The 14,030-nt window shown below is 49.5% G+C and overlaps 1 protein-coding gene across 10 annotated transcripts; it reads right to left on the reverse strand.

Annotated features, from left to right (window-relative positions):
• Positions 1-3: 3 nt before the first annotated feature.
• On the reverse strand, positions 4-12,253 carry CPSF4 (cleavage and polyadenylation specific factor 4). Of its 10 annotated transcripts, XM_023762611.1 has the most exons (8): positions 12,205-12,253; positions 9,924-10,076; positions 7,257-7,352; positions 6,804-6,897; positions 5,544-5,616; positions 3,810-3,954; positions 1,914-2,195; positions 4-952 (listed from the first exon to the last, which is right to left on the reverse strand). In XM_023762611.1, exons 2-8 carry the CDS (start codon positions 10,069-10,071, stop codon positions 945-947), a joined length of 846 nt encoding a protein of 281 aa, XP_023618379.1. In that variant the 5' UTR covers positions 10,072-10,076; positions 12,205-12,253; the 3' UTR covers positions 4-944. The 10 variants fall into 10 exon arrangements, with proteins under 10 accessions (XP_023618379.1, XP_014310206.1, XP_014310157.1 ...); XM_014454720.2 differs by lacking the exon at positions 1,914-2,195 and having other exon boundaries at positions 3,810-3,902; XM_014454671.2 differs by lacking the exon at positions 1,914-2,195 and having other exon boundaries at positions 3,810-3,905.
• Positions 12,254-14,030: the final 1,777 nt, after the last annotated feature.

The raw sequence follows: 14,030 nt of genomic DNA on the forward strand, positions 1-14,030 counted from the left end.
AACTTAAAAAACAAGCTTTAATCAACCTCATAAAAATTGTTCTTATAATTGAACTTGGATAGGTCCCCTTGCCCAGCAAGTTCCAGGTGATAGTTTCACATTTCCAGGCTTAAGGTGGTCTCCATAGGCCAAAAGGTGTCTGAGTGACAGTACAGATGCTTGAGGGGCAGGAGGTAGGTGCACAGGTGGATCATGTCACCCCTTTAAGGGTGGCCTGTAGCTCAGCTTCAGGTATACCTTAAACACTGTTACGCATGTGCCCCAAGAAAATAAGCCTAGAGGAAAAAGACCCTCACACTGGAGAGCCCTGCACCCCTCCTCAATCGCTGCCACCTTGGAACAGGACCAGGCTGAGGCAACAAGCCCACTTGAGTTTGCCCTGAAGGGCTGCCTCGTTCAAATCACATTGATAGGCACAGCTTCTGAATTCAGCAGGACATGGAGGAAGCAGGCATGACCTAGCCTGTTTTGAGGACCCACCAGTCCCTGGGGTCACCAAGAAGTGTTTAATGAGGCCCAAGGGAAAGGGATGTCTTTCATACAGAACTGCTTGTATAAGCTCTTCCCCACAACTTCCTCCTCTCCAGAGAGCAGTGTTCAGGAAGTCCCAGACAGATGTTGATGCCTAGACACACATGATGCTGATTTGAGGGACAGAACTGGAGCACATGTTCCCTTTTTAAAAGAGACTACAGCAAAATGGTAGGGAAACTGACAGATGTTGCCCCTCAGACTGATAAACGCCAGTGTGCTTGCCTACCAGCTCCAGCCAGAGTTGCACTAACACTGGCATTGAACAGTTAAATGCACAATCCCAAGGATGGCCCAGAGTGGTCCCCGAAATGGGGCCCTTTGGGCTGTTCTGAGCTGTCCCCAGCTGCTGTCACTGTCCACTGAGAAAGGCCAAGTGCCCTTTGGTGCATCTGTTGGCGTAGTGTCCTTTTTCACCACACTGGGAACAGTAGGAAGGAAAGAAGAAGGCAAAAAAAAAAAAAAAAAAAAAAAAAAGTAATTTTCAAATGCAGTTTTCAAGTATGGTGGCACTCATCAAATACCAGGTTGGGAACAAGGACTCTGAAATTCTCAGTGGTACAGAGTTTCATTGAAATATAAGGGTAAAGCTACAGAAGATAAGGTGGTATAGAAACTGTAGCCAAACACTTGTCAAACCTGCAGCCAAAGGATGATCCGAGAGCACACAGTAGTGAGCTCCTTCAGCCGGCTGGGCACATGGGACCTGCCCACAGAAGGGCTCTCAAGGTGGTAGGAAGAAGCCCACAGCACCAGAGCTGCTCCACCTGTCCAGGAATGCAGCCTCTCTGCATGGCTGGCCACCTACCTGTGAGGCACATTCTGGGACTGCCTGGCGATGGGAGGGAACAAGAAGAGGGAGAGAGAGAGACAGAGACAGAGAAGCTACCAGGCTCCTCCCCCAATGCAGGGGGGGATTCATTGCTGTGGACACTGTGGGCTACACCCAGATTTCCCCTCCTGGTTCTTGCACACCTGCCTAAGCTATCCCTGGGGACAGGTTTCGGTCACAGGAGCAGAGATGGGACAAAATGGTTAGACTTGGGTGAACAGACCCGGTAAAATCACCTCAAAAATCTAGCATGGACCCTGATTTGTCCTGGTTCTGATTATCCAGTACCTGCCTTATTTTTACTTCATTCAACCTTTTTGCTCCTCAAAAAGGAGAATTCTAAGAAAGGAAGCAAATGGCATCCTCAAGCACCAAACAAGGGGTCTGGAGGTGGTAGGGGCACCCACTCTGCACTAACCCATTCAGTGCTCTCGCAATCCCTGCTTCCTCGGCACTTCCTGGAGGGTGGGGCTCTAATTGGTCACTACTGCCTAGAACTCTTGGCTGCTCTATTCCCAAGCCTGCTGTCCTCATGTTTCCAAGTCTTTACCTGGACTTGTGACCTGTGTGGACAAGTGGCCTCTGTAGCTGCCAGTTAGTCCTTTGGTTGATGTGATGACCAGAGGGAGGGACTGTGTGGGCCCATTCATGGCACTTGGCATGTCCATCAGACTCCACAGCTGATCCTGGGGAGTCCAGGATTCCCACAAGGCAACTTTAATATTAGCTGTAAAGTGCCCCTGGTAAGAAGAGGTTGGCAGGTCCTCACCCCAGCTTTCTGAGGTTCCAGCACTTAGGAGAGTTTGCTTCACAGAAGCCCTGCTGAAGAGTCCTACAGCGAGGCAAGAAGTACTTGGGAACTGACTGGTTAGAAGCTGCTCTGCAAGGACAGATACCACTTTCTCATTCCCCTCTGTACTTGCCTCCCCTGTTATGGCCCAGGCTTAGAAATCTGAGGCCTTCCCTGAATCCATGTGCACTTTTAACTTTAGTGTCTTTGGGCACCAGCCTTCCTGAGAACAAAACCCCTCCCAGGATAGAGTAGCAGCAGTCTGTTTCCTCAGCAGAGCTGGCACAGAGCAGGTGCTCAGTGAGTGTCTGATGGCCATGGGAAGTGTCCAGTGAATTGACTTTTCTATGAACATTTTAAATATCTGCCTTCTACTTGCAGGGATGGATGCTACTGACATCAGACAAGAGATCACAAATGTCTAAGTATCAGATTTAGCACTATTTTTAGCTGTGAAAATTATGACTTAACTGTCTACTAACAGAACTGGTACAATAAAATATGATTACAGTCTCTGAAAAAGATTAGATTTACATATACTGATAGTATACAGGATAGATCTACAGTACTGATAGATCTACAGTATATTGTAAAGAAAGAAAAGTATAGAACTCTATACATACTAGGACCCCATTTATATTAAAATACATACCATCCTTGTCTTTCTGTGAATAAAAGTTTAGAAGGGCAGTTATCCAAGTGGGATCCCCCTTAGGGATTTTGGAGTGTAAAGGGGTACCATAACCAAAAAGCATAAGAACAGAATACAATAAATAAAGTGGCTGTTTTAGAAAGGGTGGGAGTAAGGGACAACACTCACTTTGTATCTTAAACACTTCTATATCATAAATTTTTTATTTTTAAAAGTATGGACTAACTTTGTATTTCTTCTAACAATTCCCAATCTGAAATCTTTGTAAGTCTAGTTCTATAAGTCATTGTTTCTGATTCACTTGGTGGTGCTTGTTTCCTTCTATGTTTTGTGATTTTTAATTGTGAACTCATTCTTTGGAACTCTAGCTATGGGAATTCTGTGTGATTTGGGTTGAGAATAAATTCATCAAAGAGCCAGGTTCCAGGACCCATCTGGGCTGTTTTAGATGAGAAAACTAGCTTTTTAGCCCTCACCAAGGGCATAAATACAGGCCCAACTCATGGAAAGACTTGCCAGTGACTATAAACTCAAGGGACTCCACTCACCCCTTCCCATCAAGAGCCAAGAATAACACGCAAGTTTCCTAGTGGGTTTTAAAAAGTTTACTCTTTCCCTGCGTGTCCTATTTTATGTGTGTGTGTGTGTGTGTGCATAGGGGTGAGAAGGGCCTAAAGCTTTCCCCTTCAGTGTGCCCACGCAGGATCTGAGGACAACCAGAGGCTTCAGGGCTCACTTGTCCCTGGATTCGTGCTTCCACTTTATTCCTAGCCTCCGACAGATTTCCCTTCCTTTTTTGAAAGTACACTCCATTCATTGTGTGTTTAATCGTGTACCTGGCCTTGGTGTGTTGTAGAAGAAAGTAGCCCACCATAACGGCCCACTTTTACTGTTACAATTAGCAAAAACAAAGACTTTTCATTTTTCAAAATTAACTCTTTGGAGAATGAGGGAACAGGCACTGACTGTGAAGACCCCTCCCCACCCCCCAACCCAAGACTCACCTTGTAACAGGTGACCTGCTCCAATGGGCGGGGTCCCCGGTTGCCTGCACTGCTGTTTTGACTCTGCATGACCCCGATGACCTGCGGAGCTCTCTGCTGATTGGGAGAAGAGTTCTGACTCGTTAACTGGATCAAGGAGGACGACCTTTGTAATGGCGGATTGTTATTTTGCTGGAAAGAGTTACACAACACGGTTTTACTGCAGAAAACACGTGCACGCAAACTACCAATGGGGACAGAAAAAAAGAGGGCGGGACTGCTCCCGCATGACCAACAGGAAGAAGGGCTTCTGAGGTGGCCCCGGAGAGCAGGCAGAATAGAAACATCTGGTGATGGCAGGAGCGGCTGCCCGAAAAATACCATGCAGACACACATAAACGAAAAGTAAAAGTAGAAAACAAAACACCAAAGAGACAAGGAGGTCTCTGGGGCAGTGGGGCAAGGGCATGAGCAGGCCTTACTTTTGTTTCTGAGGTTCTAGCTTCAGGTCAGGATGAACGCTTGGTTCAGCCAGATGTTTAGCAGCCTACACGGCGAGCAACAGTCACAGAAAAACAGTTGGAGGCTGACATGCTGAACTGCGGTCTAGGGCTGAGAGGGCCCTCCACTAGGAGTCACATGAGCAAGGGGGATGGGGACTCCTGGGGTGGGACTGGATAGCAAGGCCACCTCCCAACCAAGTGGTTTCTGGCTCCAGCCTCCAAAAATACAGGAATCCCAAGCTAGAAACCCCCAGGTTGTCACGGCTGCGCCAGCACCCAAGAATTCCCAACTTTGCTAACAAGGAATTCTATCTGATAGCTCATAACCTCCTGAGGATGGGGGTGGTCAGTGTGGCAAGTGCAGACATTTCTTCTGGCTACTCAGCATCTAGCAGTGAGGAAGGCCTGGTGGGGCTTTGACAACAAGTTCAAAGTCCATCCAGCTAAGAGGTTAGGCTCAAGGTCCATGGGTGGGTTTATTCAGCATGTTGAGACCCTGCCTAGCGCAGTGGCCAGCCTTTCCTCTGGGTTTCCAATCCTCCACTCCAGTAACCAAACCTAGGATGCCCTTGCTGGGGTGGGGTTGGGGTGGGGGTCAGGGGGTGCAGCTGCTGCTGATTCGCTGATTCCCATTTGTCCATGGCTTTTCCTCTTTCCTCCTGCTTGAGGGGAATCGGGCAACTGCTGGGTTGTAGGACCCCTTGTCTAGAAAACGGAGCCAGCTGGTCCTTCAGCCCTCTGTTCCCAGCATTCCCCGAAGTTGGGAACATCCAGTGTGATCACAGCACTGGCCAGAGAACTAGCCAGCCTTGGTTTTGTTCCCAGATCTGCTCCTGCCCAGCTGTGGCACCTCAGGCAAGCCCCTCCCTCTAGGAGTGTCAGTTTCTCCATTTGTAAAGGAAAGGGTCTGAACCAGAAGCAAGAACGGCAGAGACGTGGAGCTCCTGCTGCCTTCCACTCTGGCTCCAAGGTGGCCTCAAGGCACTCGCCAAGCAAGGGAAGAGAAACCAAGTGGGCATTCAGCTCCAGCAGACAGCCCTCCATATCTAGAGGCAGATAACAAACTGCTCAGCTCCCTGAATTTTCTGCTGGAACTCAGGATGACTGTCTTGCCTCCTCCTGAGCCCTCTCACAGGTCTCCAGCTGGGGCTATGACAGACCAGGCATTGATGCAGGCACTGAGTTCTCTATTGCAAGGGCACTGCCAGGGCCAGCAATGCCATAGGGCCGAGGAAGGGCCAGAACACGGTACCTTTGACGGAGGCTGCGTCTGCTGGGGCAGTGGAGGCTGCTCGGTGGTTCCCATTGGCAGTTCAAATCGAGGGCTGGTGACCCAACAACCAGAGGGGATGAGAACAAGAGAAGAAGAGATGAAAGAGGAGCTAGGCTAGGCGATGTTCTCAAATTCTGGCCCCGGGAATATCATGGCCAGTTTCTACCCAAGTACAAAAACGAACCAACTGGACGTAGGGTGAATGTCAGCTCTCAGCTCTGCCCTTGAAGCCATAGGACAGTGGGAAGAACAGCACTGACATGCCTGGGCTCAGACCCAGCTCTGTTTATAACTGGCTGAGACCTGGGGCAAGTGCTGCTCAGAGGAATGAGGAAACAGCTGTGGGTAACATCAGAAGGCAGGAGCCTGCTCCACGAGGGGCTCTGAGCATGGGAGCCCTTCCAATACACACCCTTCCCTGCAGGATCCAACTCAAGGGCCAGACCTTCTCTAAAAGACTCCCAGGAGGACATGTCTGTCTGCCCCACAAGCAGGAACCCCTGGGCTACTTCTGGGCTCCTGGGCTTTCGTCTAGGGAGTGGGGCCAAGTCACTTACTCACCGTGTGGCAGCAACCAGGACACTGTGCTCCCGTACAGGTGTTGGCAGTATGGATGGAGGCAGCACCCTGTGCCACCCTATCCCCTCAACCACCCAAAGTGACAGGTGCACTGAGGCCCAGGAGAGGAGTGCTGAGCCCTGCTGGGTAAGAACCTGGCTTTGGAGGCCTGCAGACCTGCCTCTGATCAGGCACCACCCCCTACCACCACGTGACCCTGGCCAGTGGCTGAGCTGCCTGTGTCCTCATGTGTGAAAAAGGACATTCTCTTTCATACTTGTGAGAGTTACATGAACTAGTGTATGTGAAACCCAAGCTCAGTAATTCATATAGGAGGCCCTGACATTATAGTACCCTTCCTCTACAGCATAAGTTCTTAACCCGAGGGCCCTAAAAATATGCAAGGCTATGTGTGCATGAGTTTCTCTGGAACACAGGGCCCATAGTTTTCATCAGATTCCCTGATGGCTGTGCCCAAGAAAGGTTAAATGCTGGTGTAGTCAGCCACCTGAGCTCAGGAAGCAGCTGGGATCCCTTCCCAACCTCCTATCGCTACCCCAGGCACCGTGCTACCTCCACCCAGTGACCAAAGCCCAACTGAACCCAGGAAAGATGTACAGGGCAGCAGGGCCTGGGGCAAGAGCAGTGTGGGAGTTGGGGGGATAGGAGCTGGCTACTCACTGCATGAATTTACACGAGGGCCCCTCCGGGCAGAATCCCACGAGGTAATTCACACAGATGACTCTCCGCGTGTGCCGGTGCCTACACAGGGGACCTGCGGAGCCAGAGTCAAGCACTCAGACCACCCCCTCTTTAGGGGATGCTCTCGTGCCCATTGCCAGTCAGAGCCCTGCCCAGACCATTGTCAGATACTGGCTTTGCCTCTTATTCATAGGGATAGTGGGCAGGACACACACCCTCTCAAATACTAGTTTCCTTATCGAAAATGCAGAAGAGAATGTAGCCCACAGGAGCTTTGGGAGGCTCAAGTGAGTTGAGAGTGTAAAAAAAGCCTCACTAGCCCCCAAATGTCTAATACCATGTTTGCTGGTGTAGGCAGGACAGGTAAGAGGGTCATGTGGGCAGAGGGAGGACTGGCCTCTTGCCAGGGGGCCCAGCCACTCCGACACCTACCGTGCTTGCAGAAGCCACGATCGTACCAAGGGCAGTCCTTGATCTTGGACTCGGGGTCGATGTGCAGGAAGGGGCACTCCTTGTTGCTGCACTCCCCTGCAGGGAAACCCAACATGTGTCCACCCAGGACAGCCCTGGGAGAGCTGGACCCAGACCCACCTCGGTTTCTCCCAAGGCAAAGAGTGCCAGGTGGTTCTGGTGTCTAGTCCTGGCCTGGCGAACCCCGAGACTTGATAGAGTGCCTCAGGGCCTTGGTTTTCTGACCTGTATGTGTGCTGTGAAGGTCCTCCCTTCACATGTGTCCATGCTGTCACCAGGGTCAATGACACTGACAGAGCTGGGCACAAGGTATACACACACTCATTAAATAACTCATGGCTCCATCCCTTACCAAAGATGGTGTCCCGGGACTGTGGTGTGCCCAGGTGCAAACGTACCAGTTGAGGCCAGGAAATTACTGTTCTACTTGGATCAGCTTTTCACATGTACTAGCTGGGACAGGGGAAAGGTCTGAGGAGTCTACCTTTTAGGACAAAAGTAGGGAAGATTTTGGAACTCAGGTTGGGTCCCTGTGGTAGAAGGCAATGAAGCCTTTGTGAGAGGAGCCATCTTAGGAGCAACCAGCCCAGTCGCCACTAGCATCTTTCACCAGCTACAGTTCAGCCACCTCCATGCTTGCCCTTCCTTTCCAACCTGTTACACACAAAATGCTAATCTGAGAAAATGCAAACTCCTTCCCAGACCCACCAAGTTCCTACATGGTCTAGCTCATCCCTCCCCAGTTTCCTCCTTCCTCCAGCCACAATGGCCCCCAGCTGTTCCAAGACACTTGTCTGTCTACCAGGATTGGCCCCCTGCTTAGCCTTCAGATCCCAGCTCAGGTCTCACCTCCTAAGAGAGGCCTTCCTGACCATTCTGCCTAAAGGAGATTCCTCATGTGGTTCCATCACTGTTTATCTCCTTCAGAGCACTTATTGTGTCTCTTGTCTCACTGACATATCAGCTGCCTCTTGCCCTGGGTCACTAGAGCAAAAGTACCATGGGGCAGGAAATGGGCCTGTCTTCTTCATCACTGTCTCTTCAGGGCCTAGCAGGGGGACCCTCACCTGTGTTACACGTGCCAGGAGCTGCAGACAGTATGTTTACACCAGGTCAGGAGGGGGGCGGGGGGGGGGGGGCTGCTGTGCCCATGGTCATCAGCAGAGAAGTAGGGGACCCAGGTGAGCTTGCAGAGGCACCCTGGAGAGTCTGCCCTGAGGGCTGGCTCCTGCCTTTGGGGTCAGATGAAAGAAGGTTCCCATTGAGAAGCCACTGCTTTCTTTCAGTGATGGCTCCAGGGGAGGGCAGGAAGCTTGGAAGTCTGAGTCCTATTTCTATCTGTCTGTGCTATGACTTTGTAGTTTGTGTTGCCTCTCCAAAAAAAAAAAAGCGCCATAACTCTAATTAATAAGCCAGCAGGCCAAGCTTGTTGGGCTGCTGTAATAATTAGCGTCTCCTCTGACAACAGTGCTTTGAAAGTGTGCAGCAGGTCTAGCACTCCTCGGCCCACCACAAAGAGTATAGCAGGCTTCCAGTCTCCCACCAGGCTTCCAGTCTCCCTCCGCACAGGGCCTGGGGTTGGCGGTCCTGAGGCCAGAGCTAGCCCTTGTCCTGACCAACAAGGATTTTTCCTAGTCAACCTCACTCAGAGCAGAGAGCCAGATTCTAGTTCCATCAGAGAGCACAACAGCTTGCCCTCAGCCTCTACTTCTCCATGCAGTTCACTCAGGACCACTTAGGCCACATGTTCTCTAAGCAGGGATCAAGCCAATCTCAGTTTCAAGGTGAAGAGTACGGCTCTTTGCCTCCAGAATACAGCTCCCCAAACTTGCTATTCTTTTTTTTTCTCCCCAAACTTGCTATTCTTAAAGGGTATTTAGGACAGACAAGCTACTACCTGGGATCACATGTTCAGGGAGAAGGAAACCAACTCAGGGGGGTAATCAGTTGCCACACAACAAGAAGTTGGTTTAAGGGAGAAGGTAGACTTGAGCAGAAACAAGGCCTCTAGCCAGCTGCACTCTCACCCACCCACTGGGAGGCTCTCATTAGTCTCAAATTCCCAAATTACCTGAAAGTGCTCAAAAAACGGAAGCACTACCCTGGCCGGTGTGCTCACTGGTAAGAGCACCAACCCACGCACCGAAGGGTCTCAGGTTTGATTTCTGGTCAAAGTCATGTACCTGGGTTGCAGGTTTGATCACCAGCCCTGGAGGCAACCAACTGATGTGTCTCTCTCACATCAATATTTCTCTCTCATTCCCTCCCTCCCACTCTCTTAAAAAAAAACTCAATGGAAAAAATATCCTCTGTGAGGATTAACAAAAAATAAAGAAAACACACAGAAGCCCTACACAGACGTAGGGATATAGAGATAACTTCCCATGACTAATAGCCCAGCTGAGGGTGGAGAGCAATGCCTAAGGTTCTCATCTGAAGCTGGACAGATTGGAGACGGTAGATACCCGGAGTGCCTGAGCAGTTGCTTAACTCCTCTGGGTCTTGGTTCTTGGTGGAGCCTCCCTAGAGTTACTGATGGGGGGTCGGGGGCAGGGGTGAGGGGGGGGCGGGACGGTGGGTTCTGGATGGGAGGAAGGGGCCTGGCCACACCTTACCGAACTGCCTTACCAAACTTTGAGTAGAAGTAGCACTCAGGCATCTTGGTCATGTCATACTCATGGAGGAACTCGCACTGGTCCCCCTTCTTGCACAGCCCCCGCAGCCAGTGTTTGCACACCACTGTCTTCTCACCACTAATGTGGCGAAACGGGCACATGCCCCCTGCGGAGGAAGATAGAAAGATGTAGCCCTGAGCCCAGGGGCACTAGGCCTGGGGGAGCCAAGGCGCCTTCTCCCCACACTTTCCTGAGGCACCGAAAACCAGAATGTCCCAGAAGGTGGTGGCTGCCCCTAGAAGGCAATGTGATTTTAGGCAGTACATGGGCACACATTTTAAGTTTAAAGTTATGTCTTTTATTTTAATGTGTTTTAATAAAATCTAACTAAAACATCATGATTTCACAGATTGTATTTAAGAAGGAGGCTTGACAAGATCAACAGTGGTGTGGGGGAGGGGTGGGTTTATTTCTTTATTTAATTAAATAGTTCCAGTGATATATGGACATGGCAAAAATTGTAGGGCTAGTTAAACAAAGATTGGGGTTTGGGAAACCCCAGTTTTATTTAAACTATCTTCTAGCCTAAAAGATAGAAGGTAAAGAGGACCACCAATAGAAGCCTGGACTCCAGGTGGGCTCCATCTTTAGTTACAAGTACCTTCTTAGCCTCCAATAACTAAGAAAATCAGTTACAGAACTGAAGAAATGTATTGCATACAAACTGGGGGAGGTCTGCCTTCTGCAGTAGGACCTGAGCGACAGGACAGAGCCATACCCTGAGAAGGTCCTCTTTCTAAGTAGTGGCCTGGCAAGACTACTGGGAAGGCCCAACCAGAATGAGGTTGTGACTGGGAAATTTCTGGACCAGCCCCGTCCAACAGAACTTTCTGCAATGATGGAAGTTCTATATTTATGCTGTCCAATATGGCAGTCAGTATCCACATGTGGCTATTAAACAGTTGAAATATGACTAGTATGATTGAGGACCTGCATTCTTAATTTCATTTAATTTTAATTGATTTAAATTTGAATAGCCACATGTGGCTAGTGGCTACTGTATTAGTTAACAAAGAAACAGTCATAATGCCCATGTTAAGGACAGTTGCTAACAGATGGTGGCAGGTCAGAGAGGCAGATTTACTGAGCAAGGACATGGGAATGAGCCCAGGGATGATGATTCCAACTGCAAAGCTGGAGGTCAAACTGGTTGACCTACCGGTATGTCTATCATCTCAGTGATAAATGACTGAGTTATAGAACCAAAACTTGCCAAAATCAGTCATTAACACTTGGAGTGGGGGAAACGAGTTAAGTCGGCTCGCGTGAATTGCGCGTACTCCGCGGGAGCCGTCTTTAACTCGGTTCATATAGATTTGCGGTGGAGTGCGGGAAACGTGTAAACTCGGGCCGATTGTAACTGCGTATTACCAAATATTTGTTTGTAATCCACCCTTTTGGTGGATGGAACAAAACCAAAAGACAGAGCCATCTTATATTTTGGCGGGAAATTCACCCCACACCGGAGTGTTAAAACCAATCTTGCTGTAATTCTGTGTTCTCTTTCAAGCTGTGATCAAATTTAGTAACCAAATAAATTTGCCTAGAAAAAGAAAAATGGCCAGACCTATGTATAGTATATAAGGTCCAGCCAATACTTCTCCTTATGAATAATCTGGCTCACGCAGCCTCTGTGGGGGCCTGGTTAGCATGAACAAGACTCCATGAGACAGACTATTGTTGGGTGTGGGTTTTTTGGATGAGAGGATATGGAGAACAGTGAGCCTGTACAGACTGTAGAATCACAAAGGCCTGGGCTCAGATACTGGGCTCAGCCATTCAGTAACTCTGTGAGTTTGGGAAACACAGCCCTAAAAGATAGAGGTAAAGAGGACTACCAGCAGAAGTCTGTCTCCACTCGGGCTGCATCTTTAGCCTCCAATACCCAAGAAAGATCAACTACAGAACTGAAGAAATGCATTGCATACAAACTTGAGGAAGTTTCTGAACATCTCAGTGCTAGGAGCTCCTGTTCATGTCATAGGTCAGCTTGTGGCCACAGGGAAAGTGAGGTGAGAAAGCTGATTCAGAGCCAGGTTCAGTGCCGTGTTTTAGGTTTCAGGCAGAACACCCCATCATGTTCCTACCCTATCCAAACCACAGTTTCATCTAAGGACACTGTTATTCTTGAGAAAGCAATTTAAGCTAGAGACCTGATGGCCTACAAGTCTGCTAGGGGAGAGAGAGGTAGAAGGCACCTCAGGAGGAACATCAAGGAACCAGGGGTCTCTTACCTTTGCCACAGGCAGCTTTCAAAAAGAATTCACAGACAGCAGCCCCTGACTCTGTAGAAAGGAGAGAAAGGGAGAAGGGTCAACAAAGCAAGGTGCAATTGCTACTGATGACATATGAAGACAGGGAGAGGAAAACCTTCTGGCCTTTGACCTATGAAATGTTCATGATACAGGAAATAGGCTGGCAAAAAAAAAAAAAAAAAATGCAAAGCCCAACCAAGCAAGAAAAATGTTGCTTATGCAAAATGAGACACATATGTTAAGACCAGTCATTATACAGGCTTTCTGAGAGTCTCCTATAATAAAAATGCTTTCGAGGATTTGGGAGTGAGTGGGCGAAGGAAGGATGGAGCACAAGATCAGGGAAATTACCCCGTGCGTGGACCTTCCAGAGGGCTAATTCCCCAGCACTTTAATGTGAGGCAGAGGGAGGGAATGATCTCACAGGAAACACACATGAATGGGGACTCTAAGGAGGGACGAGAGAGAGAGAGAGAGAGAGAGAGAGAGAGAGAGAGAGAGAGAGAGAGGGGAATGAGAGAGAATGTCACCATTAGGGAGGGAAGAGCATATAACTGAAGACAAAAAAGCAGGACTACTCTTAATTTGCAATACCAATGCAATTATTAAAGGAGCAGTGCTTTGCTTCTACAGATGCAGCTGGTTCTGGTGAGGGGAGCAAGTGAACACAGGTGGGGTGCATGCGGTGGAAGTCAGTGGGGTCAGGGTTAGCTGTTCCAATGAGCCCAGTAATTCAACGGCCGTGGCTAACAGAATAAACCTTCCGGTTTCACAAAGTTTTGTCTATCAGCAGGCATTTCAGAATTGCTGAAAACCCACAGAGAGCATCTCCGAAGGCCACTTTCTTGCCTCTACTTATTAACTTGCAAGGGATTCCTTGGCTTCTGGGCTGCAGGCCGATTTTGCTAGGGCGGACTCAAGGCGTGGAACTGGGGATCCTGGAGGTGTCACTTGTTCGCATTTCAAAAGGTCTGAAAAGGGAGCTCGGGCACCTGCCAGGTGTGATGAAAGACCCAGAGTTGGAGTCCAGAAAAGAACGGAGGGATAGGCTCCCAGGAGTGAGTCCTAGGAGAAGAAGGAGCTTGAGAGTCTGACGGGTCTTCCAGACTCCGCCAAAGAGGAGAGCACAGTGAGGGCACTGGAGGTGGGGAGGAGGCTGCACAGTACTTTCCAGGAGTTGGGGGGTTTGTGGGGGTGGGGGAAGGATTTCCAATCGAGAATACCCGCTTGCCCTGGCTGTTTGCTCAGTGGATAGAGCCTCGGCCTGCAGACTGAAGGGTCCCGGGGTTGGATTCTGGTCAAGGGCACACGCCCGGGTGTGGGCTCAATTCCCGGTAGGAAGCTTGCAGAAGGCAGCCAATCAATGATTCTCTCTCATCGTTGATGTTTCTCTCTCTCTCTCTCCCTTTCCCTTCCTCTCTGAAGTCAATAATATATATATTTTAAAGAGGATACCCGCCTTCATTCAACAATTATTTGAACAGCCGGACATGGTCCAGCCCTCCTGAAGATTATCTTAAACCACCCCGGGGATCAAAGATTTGAGGAAGGTGGGCTCCCGCGTGCGGTCCCAGGACCGAGGGAAGGGTCCCAGTTCGAGACAGGTGCGCCTCTGGCCCCGTCGCAACCACGCTCAACTTCGATGAAGTTCAAACAACATCGCCTTATCCTAGAGCTGCTGCATCACCAAGATCTCATACTCTACCTCAAGATTCTTAAGACGGAAAGTATTTGTTTGCTGTTTTATGGTATCCAGACCCATGGGCTGCGGACCAATCTTGCATGTTGGTATCCAAGTATCTAGA

The sequence above is a fragment of the Myotis lucifugus genome, unplaced genomic scaffold, assembly GCF_000147115.1.
Source record: "Myotis lucifugus unplaced genomic scaffold, Myoluc2.0 scaffold_0, whole genome shotgun sequence".
Classification (NCBI taxonomy): domain Eukaryota; kingdom Metazoa; phylum Chordata; class Mammalia; order Chiroptera; family Vespertilionidae; genus Myotis; species Myotis lucifugus.